General features: G+C 40.5%; 1 protein-coding gene across 6 annotated transcripts in view; it reads right to left on the bottom strand.

Moving 5' to 3' along the window:
- The window catches only part of PATJ (PATJ crumbs cell polarity complex component), a 153,613-nt gene that overhangs the window by 84,697 nt on the left and 51,246 nt on the right, over positions 1-17,670 (bottom strand). For 5 of the 6 annotated variants that reach the window (XM_081193631.1, XM_081193630.1, XM_081193629.1 and 2 more), the window contains exons 19-26: positions 16,238-16,357; positions 14,098-14,448; positions 13,443-13,533; positions 13,117-13,249; positions 12,296-12,367; positions 8,773-8,950; positions 7,824-7,934; positions 6,619-6,690 (exon numbers count right to left, since the gene is read on the bottom strand). In XM_081193631.1, coding sequence (XP_081049757.1) covers positions 6,619-6,690; positions 7,824-7,934; positions 8,773-8,950; positions 12,296-12,367; positions 13,117-13,249; positions 13,443-13,533; positions 14,098-14,448; positions 16,238-16,357 — 1,128 coding nt within the window. The remainder of the gene's footprint in view (positions 1-6,618; positions 6,691-7,823; positions 7,935-8,772; positions 8,951-12,295; positions 12,368-13,116; positions 13,250-13,442; positions 13,534-14,097; positions 14,449-16,237; positions 16,358-17,670) is intronic. The other variant, XM_081193628.1, reaches the window with a different exon arrangement.

Genomic DNA, 17,670 nt, shown 5'->3' with positions numbered 1-17,670 from the left:
TCAATAAAATTCCATTACCTCACATAAATAAAGGCACTTTCGATAATGATGCATATAGTGGTGCATATCAGTCCCAAAGAAAGAAGCTCAGGAGTACTGCAGCAAACGCATCCAAGCATCTGTTTCCTTGGCTCCAAGTAACTGAATCATTCTTTAGCTGCACAGTTTTACTGAATTATGCTCAATTGCATCTCATGCAATCACAATGCTAATAGCTTGGTGCACTTTAGTAAACAAATGGTAAGTACCAGATGTCATGAGAGAAACGCAAATGGCCGGAAAATCCTTTTTCTACAGGAGAGAATGATTACCAAAGGTCCACATGCCATTTTTTTTAAAGATCCCCACCCCCACCCCCTGCCAACGCCTGTAATAAAAGGAACATCTTGAAGGATGTCACAATCTTGTATGAACCATCGGCATTTATATTAATATACATATGATTCTAAATCAGCTTGTGGTTTTTTCTTGTGTGTATAAATATAAAACAAATTTCATTCAGCTAAAAATAAAAGCAGGTACTAAACCAAAGTAATGTTAAAAGGTAAAGGGACCCCTGACCATTAGGTCCAGTCGTGACCAACTCTGGGGCTGCGGCGCTCATCTCGCTTTATTGGCTGAGGGAGCCGGCGTACAGCTTCTGGGTCATGTGGCCAGCATGACTAAGCCGCTTCTGGCGAACCAGAGCAGCGCATGGAAACACCGTTTACCTTCCCGCCGGAGCGGTACCTATTTATCTACTTGCACTTTGACGTGCTTTCGAACTGCTAGGTTGGCAGGAGCAGGGACCGAGCAACGGGAGCTCACCCCGTCACGGGGATTCGAACCGCCGACCTTCTGATCGGTAAGTCCTAGGCTCTGTGGTTTAACCCACAGCGTCACCCGCGTCCCAACCAAAGTAATGTTACCTTGTTGTTAAAAAAAGCTTCATAGCAACAAAATTACAAGCAAAGCTGAACTCTCTCTAAAATGAAAACCATTCAATCACATGATCAATATAAAGAAGTTCAGGCATTAGAAGAAAATAAGACTGCTTGGGTAGAGTGCAAGGATATCTGCTACCCAAACCCAACAGAATTTTAAGGATAAATGGTATCTCATGTACTTAAAACTAAAATTCATTTGGGAGTCTCAAGTTATAATGAGTTACAATGGCAGGTTCCATTTTTTTCTACCTTGAAATATCTCCTAACCAAGCTGTAACTCCTGTTTGGCTCTACAGGGTAAACTCCATTTGAAAACTGAAGGAGCTCCAGCACAGAGTGATGGTTGGGTCAATGGGCTGCTATTCTAATAAATACTTATTTTGTGCAGTTATAATTTGTTAGTTGAGTTGGGTGTACCAATGGAAAATCCAGATAAAAACCTAACTAACAGATTCTCCTGACTTTATATAAGCTTTAGTGCAAAGCTGATCCTTCAGGACTGTGACTAGGAGCCTATTGTAACATGTATTATTATACATATACTTGACTTCTATTTTAGCGCACAAGACTCAGCACAGTGGGATTTTGTCAGTGAGATCTCTAATCATATGCCATCTCCAAAACTCATGAATGCCATTAGCCTTTAATCAAATCCTATGTGCCTGTGTGCCCTATTAGAACTTAAGTGATGGAGAGGAATGCTTACTGCTTACAATAATAAAAAAAAGAAACCATTAGCAGAACAACCACATTTTGCTCCTGTTATGAACAGCCAGGAATACTGCATAATTTAACAGTACAACTTCTACCCGCAAGGCTCATGGAAGATAATTTAAAACTTTATTTGGGGAAAAAAATGCTTGAGAAGCATCTTCACAATAAAATTGCTTTCTTAACTGGCAGCTTGGGAATACCCACATGTTGAAAGGGGAAGTTGGCATTGCTATAAGGACATGGATTTGATGTACACAATGTAGATAGAAACTGAGCAATGATACATGGACTTTCTTTAGTGATCAGGCAGAAAATATCTTCTCAGTGTAGCCTCTCATGCCCTGAAATTTCCCTACAGAGGTATCAGGGATGGTAACATCAAGTGATTAATGTGTGTGTCTGAAATCAAAGACTCCTGGAGCACAGGTGGATTTAGGGGAGCACAACCAGTTCAGTCCCCCTTGGGCACAGAGAGTCAGGGGCACTGCAGGTGATGCCACAATTGAAATGGGGCATGAGAGGTGGCACAGGGCCTAGTTCAGAGCCTCCTCAATAGAAATCAGGGCCCCTGAATTGATGTCTAGCATCACCACTGACGCTATCTATTTACCTGTGGTCACATTTGAAATCTTATGTGAAGGCTGGGGAGCTTCAATGTACTAGCCTATTAATATACATGGGTAAGTGCCAATTATTCTCTTACCTACAGGGAATGGTTGTAAATTAGTAGCAGAGCCCATGCTCTGCATAGAAACAATTAACACCACCACCACTCCTGTCTGAAACCCTAGACTGAAACTGCCACTCAGTGTAGAAAATACTGAACTAGATGAAACAATGGCCTGCATCAACTACATTCCCAATAAAGAACACCAGTGTGGAAGAATGCTTCACAGATTGAGGCCCACTTGGAAAATGAGGAAAAGAAAGAAAGAAAAGAAACTGTTAAGAAAAAACTTATTTATTTTTTCTTTACATATAAGGTACTATTTTTTTTTAAATAAGCAGTGAAGAAGAATATATAGAACATCACTATAACAATGGTTAAAAGTCAACAGTTACAAGAAAACACTTAACAAGCCACAGAAGACTACAGGTACTGTTGATCACGCCAAAACATGCCTCTTGCTATCCCTCACACTTGAATCTAAGCATTTTGGATTCCACTTCTAAGTGAAACTACAAACTAGAACTGCCATGAGAAAAAAGAATGTATAGGGCAGTATCCAACTAAATAGTTCTGTGGTTGTAAGTATTTCCATTTAGGCAATGCAAATTCCACTCTCTCCCCCCACACAACCACTGTACCCTCCCCCAAATCTGTTCTGGAAGCTGGGGGGTGGGGACAGAACAGATGGGGGAGGCAGGGAGAGAAAAGAGAGGAGTCCCATTGCAGAGCCAGAAGTCCTTGCACTAATGGAACTACTTTGTTAGCAATTGGATATCTAGTTCCCTCCCTCCCTCCCTCTCTGTATAATCTACTTTTTAAATGGTTCTGTCTTCAGAAGATGAAGAACCAGGATATATGTCTTTTCACCTGTGGCATTAAATCTACCTCCATAGCCTAGGCTCACGTAGCTTTCTGCTATCTACAATACGAGGTAAACATACAAATTAATCTGTACTTATCTCTGGCTGTTAATAGCTTGTCGAATGAAATGTCTTGGATCACTTTCTGTATTTACAATGAGCCAAAGCCCAGAGGCAAAGGATGAAATCATCACCTTGAACAAGCATGGCTGATTTCATTGCAGCCTAGACTGGAAAAATACTACTGCTGGTGCCTAGGAATGTGACACATTTAACTCTCTCTGCTGGAGTTGGTCGTGTAAATAGGATTCTGGCTACTAGTAATTTCAAAATGTTCATTCATTATGTATGCCAGTTCTATTGGAACAATCCCAGCAATAGTTTGATTGCCTTTTCATCTTTACCAGCTCACTGTAAACACAATAATAGTTTATCTACTAGTTTGTTAAGTTTGTTAGCTTGTTAAGCTAAAATCAAAGAATCCTGAGTTACCATTTTAGGGACTTTCCAAAGGGATAACTGCATTAGTCTGTTGCACTAAACAGAAAAAATAATTTGTGGCACCTTAAAGACTAACAAATTGATTACGCTGTAAGTTTCCATGGCCCAGAGTCTACTTGATCAGATGTATTGGATGTTATCCTAAATTGGATATTACAGTTATTTATATAAACACATCCTGGCTACAAACATTATATACACTAGAACTGCATGCATACTTTAAAAGAGAGGGACAGAAAGAGAGACAGAGACCAGTTGCCACCACTAGACCATCTACTGGGGTGTGGCTTCTCCATCTTCCACTAACTTCCTCCCCTGCCAAAAACAAAGCAGAGCATAACCACTAAGCAAGCTTTGAGTGTATGGATTCTATCAGCTCCCATGCACTTAAACCTTTGCATTTGTGAATGAGCTGTCAAATATAGCAAATACGTTATTACCAAAAAATGATTTTCATGTTCTAAAAATACAAAGAGGAAGAAAATCACTAGTGACTCAAGTAATTAGCAATGATAATCTGGGCTGAAACCAAACATGGCTCATAGGCTCAACACACAATAGTTCAATATTCTGATTTTCTGATGCAGCTCTGATACAGAAATCTCCAAAGGGAAAAAAATCCATTATTGGTAGGCAAGCAGAGTATGTCTTAAATTGTTATGTTTTATTTTATATCTTGATCGCCTACATGAAAAGGTGTACATGCATTTCATTTTACAGAGTTATAGTAGCAAAGAAAGAGATATCTTTCACAGCTTTCAGGAGGATTAGTGAACTCGGCTCTTGAACTGTAAAAATGCAGCGATCGGGAATCTAGAAGGTTAAAAGGGTGATACACTGCAAATGGATGGTTTTTTTTTCCTTCTTCTTTTTTTCAGATGAGCTGCTACAGAGAATGAAAATCAGCCACGAATACTCTAACTACTTATTGGGGGTTGCTTTATTCAAGGTCCAAATCACAGCAGCATAATCTCCATATTATGCAAATGAGATATATTAATTATGCAAATCAGACTTGCTATTTCTGCATAACCAATTTGTCTCATTTTCGTGAGGCACTTCACCTCTGCTCCTGCCATGTTCTAGGAGAGACACAGCAACGGAAAACACAAGGGAAGGTCTTTACCTGACCATTATTTCCACTGTTAGAGGAGAGAGAACCTTCTGACTCCAGTCTCACACCTCTTCAGCACTAACCCAGAAATAGGAGTTGGAAGATGCAGAAAGACCCCTTCTTTGGTCTGCCTTCCTTCCGCATGCACACTAAAACTGACTTCTTAATTAATATGAAAAAACAAGTTCCTTGGGTAGGATGGGAAAATCTTCTTTTGTAATAGCTACTGTGCAACTATTTCTTTTTCTAATCAAGCAACATCCTTAACTCAGTTAGGAAAATGGTTCTCGCTTCGGCAGCACATATACCAACTCAGTTAGGAAAATGAGATTTATTTCTATTCTTTTGAATTTATTCAGTTACATTCAATGACATGAGTATCAAACTAATCAGCAATTTTTTAAAAAAAACAACACACCTCATGACACCTTATAACACAACACACTAAAATCCATTGACAAACACAAAATAAAAAGTAGTAGTAAATTTAAAAGCACACAAAAATCTTATTCTATATATATATATATATATATATATATATATATATATATATATGCGCTTTCGTAGATTTTCACGGGTACAGGAATGCAGGTTTTGGTGTTTTCGGGTATCTTCCCGTGTAAGAGTTGGGGTGTCTAGGCGACGTTTCGACGAGGTCTCACTCGTCATTCTTTATATATATATATAAAGAAATAGCCCAGATAGTAGCATCTACACAACTGCCAGAAAAAGGTTTTCATGAGGTACCTTTACCATGGCCCAGTCCTAACCTTTGGTTTTATCTATCACCCTGCCAATTCATCCCTCTAACTTCAAGGCATTCCCCAGCCTCCATTACGATTTCCAATATATGCTTAGGGTTTGCACATGGGGATAATCTACACATCAGATTTGTGAATTATCGGGGGGGTAGTGGTGGAAGGCATTACTGATGCCCTCCACAGGCTGCCCCACCCCCGTGGATTCTCAGCTTTCAAAATAATTTTAAAACATGCCTTTTGGGGTTTGCTTACCAAGCAAGAGCAAGGGGCAGGGAAATTTCAACACTATTTTAATCTGAATCCGTTTTTATTCTGCTTAGTCAGATATTAGCTTGTGTTGTCCACTCTAAGGCAGACGGAGCAGGTTATGAATCCCAAACGTACTCTGAGGACTGGTATGGTTCCCTGTGATGGCAGCTGGAGTGCATAAAATGTTGGGACTGATCCAGCCATCCCTGTTTTTCCCCCAATGGGAAACACACACACAAACCCTCTAGAGTTAAAAACTAGTTGGAGTCAAATCTACAGACTTATTTACATTGGTCAAATTATGAGCCTAAAAATCAGCCCATGCATTTTCTTGGTTCACTCTGAACATTTAACTGAAAAGGCAAAAAATTCTTTAAGACTGGAACCCTACACTTACCTGGGAGTAACACCTATTGATCGCAGTGGGACTTGCATGCATACGATTGAGTTGCAAATGGCTTAAATACAGACACCTCCCCCTCTTCAGCAAAACTGTTTTTTTGTGACTCACTCAAATATGAACATTAATCCACATTTCTTTTTTAATTAAGCCGCTACTGAGTTATTGCTTTTAATGTTATCTCATTTTTATGCATGACATTATGAATAGCAGTAAAGTTCAATTGCAAGTATAAAATACATATTTTTATTTGCCTTTCCAAATATATAAGCAAATCTACACACAGGCACACAAAATCTCTAGATATTATCCTTGTGTTTAAAGGAATTCCTCCCTGTGTCTTAAAATGGAAAAAACTACCTTCTGTATTATGTATTACTACGTGAAGTTTATTTTGTAAGTGAGAGATAGCATCTGCAATACCTTTCCACAGTCTCCCTCTGGGTCTTGAACTTTGTGGTCCTTATTTTTCTTGGGGTTCACAATGGAAACTATCTGCCGAATACATTAAAAAAAAATACATTGTTTATACATTCATTCCATACAATTGGGGGCCTATAACAAAGTGAGAAGCTCCTGTTCAGGATTCTAGACAGCCATCTTGTCTTGCAGGATATTACAAATCACTCCCTCCCCATCTGGCTTCCCATTCCACCCCAACTCAACATGCTCAGTCCTCATTTGGCAGCTACCTTGCGCCTTTAAATCCCCACTCCTAAAGTTTTACTCTACAAAATTGCATGATCCACACAAAAGAGGGAGATATCAGCAGGCTTGGGGAAACTCTTTGTCGGCTATGCAAGATTGGTACTCGGAAAACAAATTTTCTGTTTAGTACATATTGGAAAGACTTTAGGCTTGAGGGATATACTTTGTTCCCGCAAACCCTGAAATCCACCAAGCAGAGCCAAATGCAAAACAAAGGCAAGGGATGGAGGCACTATAGAACTAAGGAAAGGGTTCACCGGAGCATACATTCAGTCCAGTAGTTTGTTGCCAGTACCAGAACAGAGCTCAGTTTTGTTACAAGAAAATCAAAGCTCTCCTGCAAAGAGGCTAAAAGTCCTCCTGCCGATGGAAGGAACCCTCCCATTCATGGAAGGGTGACCTGGGATCAAAATCATTATTCTGGAGGTACAGAAAAATGAGTGATAGTTCAGAATACAGTTGGTTAATCGGAAGCTGGATTTCTTGAAGAGCAAATGTGAGCACTCTTGACTATACAAACTGTGTACCAAACACACAAAGAAAACTGTGTTCCACTAGAGCCAGGATAGGGAATCTGTCATCCTTCAGATGTTGGGCTCCAGTTCCCAGCAGCCCACAGTCACCATGTCCATTAGGAATGTTGGAAGTTGTCTCCTAGTTTGAGGAAACCCAGAGGTTCCACACCTCTGTGCTAGAGACTCACTCAAATCTTGGGCTGCCTCCTAACTGCCGGAAGTAGGTATGGGGTGATTTTACATTCTGATGCTGTATTTGTTTGGCTGAATTTGTATTTGAAGGTTGCCATCTACCTTGAACCCTTCGGTTCTAGGACAACATGAGAAGGAAACTAAAAAAAAAAAAGGATGCAGGTTTTTGTTTTAAAAACACACACACCTTCAACAGCAGGGAACGAAACTTACCCTTGGAAGAGTAGACAAACTCTGAACAACAAACACTATGGGGTTGCCTGCATTTTTTATGGCTTCCACAGCTTCTTCATGAGTTGCATTCTGCAGGTCTGTTCCGGACACCTGCAGAGCAAGAAGCCTATTTAGATGCTCTTCTGCACTGTTCACAGAAGCTCTCAGCCAGTAAAAATTAAGCGCCGGAAAAAAGGTCACCAAGAGGTTTACTATAGCAAATATATTTAACTAAATGAGTGATTCAAAATTGTCCTTAATCAAATCAGCACGGTACTCAGTCTATGACAAGTGATGCATTCACATTTACAAATAATTGTCTTAAGACATGCAGGCATAAGAAAATGCATAGAAACAGTAGCTGGACAGGAACCTGGCAACACGTGGCTCTCTTCCTCAACTGTGGTTGCGTTGCTAAGACATTCTTTCCTTATGGTTGATTTCTTCTCGTTGACAAAGTGGCATGTTTCACATGGATTCATTTTGAGGAAGGAAGTAATGCATATTTGAGAATCTGCCTTCGTGTCAGAAATTGGACTTGGCGAGTCTGAGTAGTTTCAGTCACTAGTGATATGCACATATACAGAAAGCATGAACACAGGAATCCTGTATTAAATTGCACTTCCTGTATTTATGCATAGTATTAACACCTCCAGTGGGACTTCTGCATTCTCTCCCATAGGCTTAAGGAGCACACTCATCACCATGTGGAACCTGGGCAAACCCACCCTTCAGATATTAACAATGTGTGCAAATACAAAACACTCAGCTTACACGTCTTGAATTCATACATCTTGAACTCACAAATGAATGTTTACTATGTCTACTTACAGTTAAGGCTGATTTGATTTCCTGTTCAAAATATGCATTTAATGCTTGAACACATACAGCTAAGACAGGTGTGTACAGACGCAACTTTTTAAAGATACAGATGTTTGTCTGAACTTACCTCAAGTATTTTATCCCCAGTTTTGAGAGCTTTCGTTCGGCCTGCTGGGCTGTCTTCCAAGACTTGCTTGATAAATATACCTTTAAGTTCTTCTCCATTCTTTAAGCGTTTTATAACTGTATGTCCGCCAACAATACTGATGCCAAGTGGCACATGGGGTTCTCGAAAAATTTCAACACTGTAGAGAGTAAGACAATCCTTTGAACATGAGAGGGTTCAGTTACGTGATTTTTGTTTCACTCTGCAGTCCTGATGCTAATCTAAACATATTGTTCTTTGTAAGGTGTAACATAAGCCTTTTAAAACGAGAAGCGATTTGTATGTTATGTTATAGCCTGGTGGAAATTGCTGAAAAGCAGTCTCAGTATCCTTCTGATGAAACACGCAAAAGCAGGGAACTCAACCCACTCAGTGATTCCAGAAGGCCTCAGTCTGATGTTATAAGAGATGATGCTACAACCCCCATCCTACGAACAACAGAAAAGCCAGATGACAGCAACAACTGAATTTGCTTGCTGGAAACTAATTTAAAGGAAATGTTCCTGCATTTTATCATGAGAAAGTGACACAAGAAGAACCCTGCTTGATCAGATCAAAATATTCACCTAGTACAGCAACCTACTCCCTCTTAAGTCTTCTGTGTATTGCATTATTTCCACTCTTTGCTATAGTAACAACATACCCAATATGCCCTTCTCTCTCCTTTCCATAGAGTTTGCATTCAGGGATAACTCTATCCCACTGATTCTCTCATTCTACCAGGTTACTGATATACCCACTATATTTATGTTCTTATTTAGCATCTTACTCTCCAGCTCCAATTGGCTTTTATCCCATATATTAGTTTAGAAACTGCTCTGTAACCTTCTGGATATATATATAAACGCAGTCCACTTCTATTGCAGTCCAAATGAAACCCATTCTTTGTGTGCTGGATTTGCTTGTCTTACAATAGTCAACAATGCCTAACAAATCTAGACCTTACACTTTTATTATATCCATACTTCGGAGAACCCTCATCACCACACACACACACCACACCACACACCTAGTAGGGTTACATTTAAAGTAAAAAATATATATTGCCAGAACAGAATCTGATGTACTGACAAAAGCCAGTTAAAGTTATTCCACTGGTCCATACTGCCAGTAGAAAGACTTGCATCCAAGCACAGACTGCAGGTCTTGGGTTTCCAATGGAAGTTGTGACTGATGCGCTTGAGAACTCCAGCTAAACCACTAGGGAGCTCATACATACATACACAACCCTGCACTTCAGCTCTTTGCCAGCTGCATTCAGCATGCAGGCCATATGCTGGGAAGCCCAGAAAGAAAAACTGCTGTCCAGTTGCCATCATCAACTAGTTTATCATTTTAACTATGCCACTGGGTATCTTTAAAGTCTGTTCCCTGCTTCCTTTCCTAGAACTCGTCATTCAACATCCAGGTGAAATGAACTCGGGTAAGTTGGCAGGCATATGTTGCTTTGTGAAACACTAGCAAATCCACACAGATTGAAAGGCAAACTAGGCATAATAATAATAATAATAATAATAATCTGTTTTTGCCACTCAGTTAAAGAAAAGAGTTCTGATGCAGAGGTACACATCTTTCAGAACCATGTGCATTTTGTCATTGTTTTTATCTCCAGTCCTCTTTCAACAGCACTTCCTGTCAGGCCCTCGGGGTTTTATAGATTCCCTCAAATTTTGGGGATTTAGTAGATAGACTCACAAGTATCCCAATAAGTGCATGACACAAAAAGCCCAGCATGGGTGCACACACATCTCTTCTTGCAGCAGCTGGATGTAAAGCTACTTTAAATAGTGCTGGGACTCAGCTACATTGGAAAACAAAAAAGCACTTAATATGCATTGTATAAAGGTAAAGGGACCCCTGACCATTAGGTCCAGTCGTGGACGACTCTGGGGTTGCGGCACTCATCTCGCTTTATTGGCCGAGGGAGCCAGTGTACAGCTTCTGGGTCATGTGGCCAGCATGACCAAGCCGCTTCTGGCGCAAAAGAGCAGCGCACGGAAACACCATTTACCTTCCCGCTGGAGTGGTACCTATTTATCTACTTGCACTTTGACATGCTTTTGAACTGCTAGGTTGGCAGGAGCAGGGACCAAGCAACGGGAGGTCACCCTGTCACGGGGATTCGAACCGCCAACCTTCTGATCAGCAAGCCCTAGGCTCTGTGGTTTAGCCACAGTGCCACCCGCATCCCATACGCATTGTATAAGCATTATAATAACACTGTGAAACCAGATGGTGCTGTGGAGGCCCGTTTTTTCCAACCTGATTTCTCATACAAAGTTAACAATGTGTTTAACTGAAACGCTTCTTTGATGTGTCTAGATCTAGCCCTGGGCAAGCATTGCTATAGAGCCACTTCACAAAATACAGTTCACCACTGAGAGTGTAAGCTCAATAGAGAGTTATAGCTAATTGCATGTCCATGATGAATGGACCTCTACAATATTTATAGGGACGTGGGTGGTGCTGTGGTCTAAACCACTGAGCCTCTTGGGCTTGCCAATCAGTAGGTCACTGGTTTGAATCCGCATGACGGGTGAGTTCCTGTTGCTCTGTCTCAGCTTCTGCCAACCTACCAATTTGATAGCATGCCAGTGCAAGTAGATAAGTAGGTACTGCTGTGGCGGGAAGGTAAACTGCATTTCCATGGGCTCTGGCTTCCGTTACGGTGTTTTGTTGTGCATGAAGCTGTTTAGTCATATTGTTCACATGAGCCAGAAATATGTCTGTGGACAAACACCGGCTCCCTTGGCCTGAAAGTGAGATCAGCGCTGCAACACCATAGTCGCCTTTGACTGGACTTAACCATCCTTTACTTTTTTTACCTTTTACAATACGTACTTATTTAATAAAATATATATACTGCTTAACTATAAGAAAAACCTCACAGCAGTTTATAAGAAGTATAAAACAATGAGATTATCAGTAAAAACAACTATTTAAAAACTTCAAAAATAATTAAAAGCAATGATAAGCTAAGAGCCTAATCAAAACACATCTCAGTATTCTACATATCTGGATACACAATACATGTGTTTTAAGGGCATACACCTTAGGGACACACACACACACACAAAAACCATAATGTGTGAATTTGCCCTCATTTAGAGGTTTGTGACTACCAGGAGCTTTGAATGCAAGTGGTATGCCTAGATAGCAAAACCTGCATGTAGGAATACACAGGTGAACCAACATTCGTTGATAATTTAACTACAATGGAAAACTGGCAAGTTTCTAAAAACAACAGGATTGATATAATAAAGCTTTTTTCAGCAGGACATCTGCTAAGCATTAATTGTATCTGTAGTATTTAGCAAAGCTGGAATCACAACTACCTCAGTGCTATTCATGAATGGATTAAATAAACGGTCAAGCAAACAGTCACTGGCAAAAGATGAAAAGTTAAGGCAAGCATATACTCCACGCCAAAAGGCCTCAAATAATTTCTAAGGCAGGAGAAATGTTGAAACATTTATCAACATACGTTTGCGGTGTTCCCCAGTGACTGAAAACTGGAGTTTCTTCTCCTTCTCCTTCTTCTCTCTCAGGCAATTCACTAAATAAGTAAAATAAAAATAAATTTTAGCTTCCCACACTTTTCTGCTTCCTAACATTCATTCTTTATGCTTCACACACCTTTACCACCTTATCTTCGCTTACAACAGATATTCAGCGGACAAAACAGATACATCTTTTATCAGTTAATAGTTACATTTTTCCATGCTCTTGGAAGTGAGCACACTCTGGCTTTGCACAACAGGGTGAGAAATCCAGGTCCTCTTTAATAAAGCTAAAACCATTGAAGAAAATAGTTCTGCCTTGTTACTTATTTCAGTTCAGGCAAAATAAGGGTGTGCATAGTGTCACTGTATACAGGAGATGTTCAAGTATTTGTCTGAACATGTGAATATTCAGAGTATATTCGAATATACACAATTGTGTGGAGGGTTCTACGCATGTTCAAGTGAATAACAGTAAATCGTCCTGCAGACCTTTGCCACTCAACACAGGGATAGCCACAGACTAAGTGTGTGGGGCTTTATGCAATGGAGATATGGATAGCATGCCCATCCCTGCCCATGGATCATGTGCTCAGGAACAATGTCTGAACAGGCCTACAGTGTAATTACTTGGTGACATGGGACTTGCTTGTATCTGGATGGAGTCAGGAATTTCCCATTGCTGTTCTGCTCTTTCTTTAAGACAGACAACAAAGTTTTTTTGCACAGCTTTGTGAGTGATGTGTCTTCTACACCTTCCATGACAATAAGCAAACATTTTTCAAGTTGAGAGTCTCTTCCATACCTCGGCAGCCCTAGTCGAAGGGAGGCAGAATCCAGGGCACTGGAAAGGTCACAATTTTCAGTCTTCAGGTTATTTCTCTCGTGGTCATCATCAACACATAGAGGAGCTTTCGTGTCATTTTGCATCTTGGCACCTGCCACAATTAAGAGATCAGTTATTGTTCATTGATGCGGAGGTTGTGAGCAAAAAGGTACAGTGAGCTTAGAATAACTGACCAAAGACATCTTATGTTTAGGCTGACATATCTTGCATTAATTAAATGCAATAAGGGCAGAAAGATAAATCCAGCTGATATTTATTTATTTATTTATTTGATGATAGCTTACTCATTCCATGGCCATCCAAGATAGTATTTGGTTGGCTGTACTCTGATGCTCCAGGGAACCCTGAACTGTTAATTCCATTTTCTTTAGCCTTCTGTGAAAAAGGGAGAGAGAAAAACCAGGCAATTCAAATTTGGAAATTTGCTGACATTGCACTATGTTGCAGAGAGACGCTGAGTTTACTGGAAACTTAACTTTTAAAATTAATTCAATAACATGTTCTTATGAACATAAGATGTGACCATTAATTGAACCCTGCTGCCCAAAACCACAGTTATTGCAGCTGACATTGTTTACACTTTGTAGCATTACGCTTGCAGAATATCATGTAAGCCTCTTTATTGCGAAAATTCCTAATTGTCTAAATAATCAACCGCTTCAATCTGTGCTAGTTAAACCTGTGTCCCTCCAGATGCAGATGGACTCCATTTCCCATCTGCCCCAGCTAATAGGGGTGGCTATGATGGGAGATGAAGTCCAGGAGCACCTGGAAGGGACTTGAGCTCCCCATCCCTGATTTAGATATCCGAGTTTGCCCTCAAATGCAAAACTCCCCAGCAATATCCGTAATGAACAGGTGGCATCCCATCCTCATACTTCATGTTAAAACTTGTTCCTACTTCTCTTGCTACTGTATATGCAAAAAAGGAAGAAGTACCTCTTTAGCAGCACCAAGGCCCATGTCAGAACTTAGTTCTTCCATGGCAGGAGGCTCTATCTCCTTTGCCCAATGCCTTCCAGTTTCAACGTGGATCTCACTAGATGGAGCCGGCTCTTTTACACCTGGTGGCATATAGCCAAAATAATCCTGATCCACATCATACTCATCATCCACCAGCATCTCCCGTTCTTCACCAAGATGAGCCTCTGCAGGCTTCAAAAACTCATGCATTTCCCAAGACTCCTTATCAGCATCCATCTCATTCTGTGCAAGCTGAAACTGCCTCCCCAAATGCAGGATCGGTTCATCCACAAGTTCCTCTCTAGAGAAAGATTCAGCTCTGAAGTCCTGCATTAAATAATAATAATAATACAAAAATGAAAGTAGAGATTTGCAGTAGCCCTTTTAAAAGAAGGAGGGTGGAGAATTACTGTTTATCATAGTTGCATCCTGGGAACATTTTAGATTTTACAACTATTGCCTATCTTGGGGGGGGAATCTATAAAACAATTTCACAATATTAGAAAAATGAAACTGTACAATAGAACACATACCTAAAGCATTATTTTGTATTAAAAATAACTGAAGTACAGAAGTTCTTCTATTGGCTGAATTTGTAATGAAAGCAAGCTTTGGCAAATTCCAGGGACCTGTGGAATTGGATGGGACTGCAGCACAACTCCATACATGTTTACTTGGAAGTAGGTCCCCCTAGGTTCCTTGCGTTTAATGCCAGATTAAATTAAACGTTTCCATTTCTGTTCAGAGGCTGAAAACTATGGCTGGAATGGAAGTATTCCACTCTGGATGTCACAGCAAACTACAGCTGCTATAAAAATGAGGAAGGGAAACAGAAGCACGTGAACAGAGGAGAAAGTAATGAGCGCAAATATTTGGTTATGATATAGGACCAGGGCCATAGTATTAATAGCAAGTAAGTCAGAATATGCTGCAACACATAAGGCTATGGGGCACTGGAGCAAGAAGGAGGCCTATTTTGCCTGAGAGGCTCACTGCAAATTGTTAACCTATATGTAGCCAAAAAAGGTGCTCATTTGTGTTCTACTATTCTTCTCATATGCACATATACTCTATCAACAGAATGCTGAGAGCAACTTGAGGAGTAGAATGGAGCAGTGATGGGGATATCCCTCATTTCCCAGATACTCCTACCAGTCTTCTCATGCTGTTACTTCAGGAAGGCCTTGAGCCAGCTTTTCATCTGGCTGTTTTAGTCTATAAAATGAAGTTGGGGGCCAGATCAAAAGGAGGTGGGGTTCCAATTAATATACTATGCTGCAGAGATAGAAAGATACTACTGTATATGGAAAAGAAGCACAAGGCAATTCAATTTACCTCACAGTAAATTTACCCTCAAGGCCTAGTGTTATACCTACCACAACATTCACAAGAACATTATGAAGAACACTGGATGGCCAAGTCTTTTTTTCATTCTGAACATACACCTGGCATATATAAAATTCGCATCCCAAAAATTGCTTGCTCTGGAATAGTGGAATTGATCGGAGTAGATTATTTAGGGATGTGTACAGTAAAGCTATGGTTTTCCCAGTAGCGATGTATGGAAGTGAGAGCTGGACCATAAAGAAGGCTGATCGCCGAAGAATTGATGCTTTTGAATTATGGTGCTGGAGAAGACTCTTGAGAGTCCCATGGACTGCAAGAAGATCAAACCTATCCATTCTTAAGGAAATCAACCCTGAGTGCTCACTGGAAGGACAGATCGTGAAGCTGAGGCTCCAATACTTTGGCCACCTCATGAGAAGAGAAGACTCCCTGGAAAAGACCCTGATGTTGGGAAAGAGTGAGGGCACAAGGAGAAGGGGACGACAGAGGACGAGATGGTTGGACAGTGTTCTCGAAGCTACCAGCATGAGTTTGACCAAAATGTGGGAGGCAGTGGAAGACAGGAGTGCCTGGCGTGCTCTGGTCCATGGGGTCACGAAGAGTTGGACACCACTAAACGACTAAACAACAACAACACAGTTGATCTAGAGAAAAGGTTCAGTTCCTGATGGAAGCAGGAAACATTTCCTGCTCCCCACCATTTAAAAAAAATAAAAAATCTCTATGCACCACTACTTTAAATTTAACGAAAGAAACAGTCAACAAATACCTTTGGAACTTCAAGGCATATTGATGAGTTCACATCATTTATTGGTTCTTGAAATACAAAACTTTTAGCAATACCCTTGGGTTCCACAGTAGAAGAGGTCCCATGCTGATTATTTCCTCCCTTTAAAAAAATAAGACACTAATCAGGAAAATATAAATGGCCAAACGTTTTGAGAAAGAGAATGGCAAGAAACTAGCTTGCAGAGGGGCACAGCTGAAAAGTAAGCCAGAAGGAATGCAGAAAGTAAACTCAAGAGACACAAGTCATAAGAAAAGTAGAGACTACAAATTTTATTGTAAAATGTTAAATGTCCTGTTTATACTTGGGCTCTCGGTGGTCTCCTATCCAGGGGACTGACAAGGTCCATCAGTATTTAGCTTGAGCAGTCTACAACATCAGTTATTCCAGGATCACTTGACTGCATTACAAACTTTTAAAACACTTGATTAAAAAGTTAAAGCTATGTAAATATGTTTTGCTTAGGCCAGTGAAAATCATAGATGATGATGATGAGGATGATCTTAGAAACTGCCCTGCTGTTTTTCCTAACTTTATTTATGTAGTAACTTGCTGAAAGCAATAAACCAAAGTAGAAGAAATAAAATTAGTGCAACATAAGGGCTTGGGTACCATTTTTATCTTGCCCATATGTCTGGCTTATTGGTTTGTTTGTTTTTGCTGTTTTCCTCACATTCCACTATATTTTTCTGTATTCTTATACACACATACATATTACTAGTTTCCTATATCTAGCTTATATAATAAGGTGCAGCATGTTAAAAAGCATCAAATCCAGAACCAATCATATCAGAGCCTTTATAAGCAGCCATATGGATGAAGAACATAGAAGATGTACTCAGAACCATAAAGCCAGTAAGTAACCAATAAACAATATGCATATACAGTGGTACCTCTAGATGCGAACGGGATCCATTCCAGAGCCCCGTTCGCATCTAGAAGCAAACGTAACCAGCGACGGCACATCTGCGCATGCACGAGTCGCTTTTCGCCACTTCTGCGCTTTCGCATGACTTCATATTGAGCGTCTGCGCATGCGGCAAAACCCGGAAGTAACGGGCTCCATTACATCCAGGTTGCCGCGGAGCGCAACTCAAACGCGCTCATCCCGAAGCACATTCAACCTGAGGTATGACTGTACTGACATTGGACACATTCAAATGATAAGAGCCCCCAAAGGCCCATCTGGTCCAGCATCCTCTTCTCACAGTGGCCAACTAGATGCCTATGGGAAGTCCACAAGCAGGACATGAGAGCAGAGGCAGTCACCTTATTTATATTGTGATGTACAACTGGTATTCAGAGCCGTATTAATTTGACAGCCTTACACTATCTATTTTCTGGCTTTTGTAACACTGCCCAGTACTAGTCTTGGGGGGAAATTGTAGAAAATGGTAGCAAAGGTGTTCAGGAAG

This window comes from Podarcis bocagei (assembly GCF_964188305.1).
Source record: "Podarcis bocagei genome assembly, chromosome: 5".
Taxonomy (NCBI): domain Eukaryota; kingdom Metazoa; phylum Chordata; class Lepidosauria; order Squamata; family Lacertidae; genus Podarcis; species Podarcis bocagei.
The sequence above is the reverse complement of the archived record's forward strand: the minus strand, read 5'-3'. Positions and strand labels throughout refer to the sequence as shown.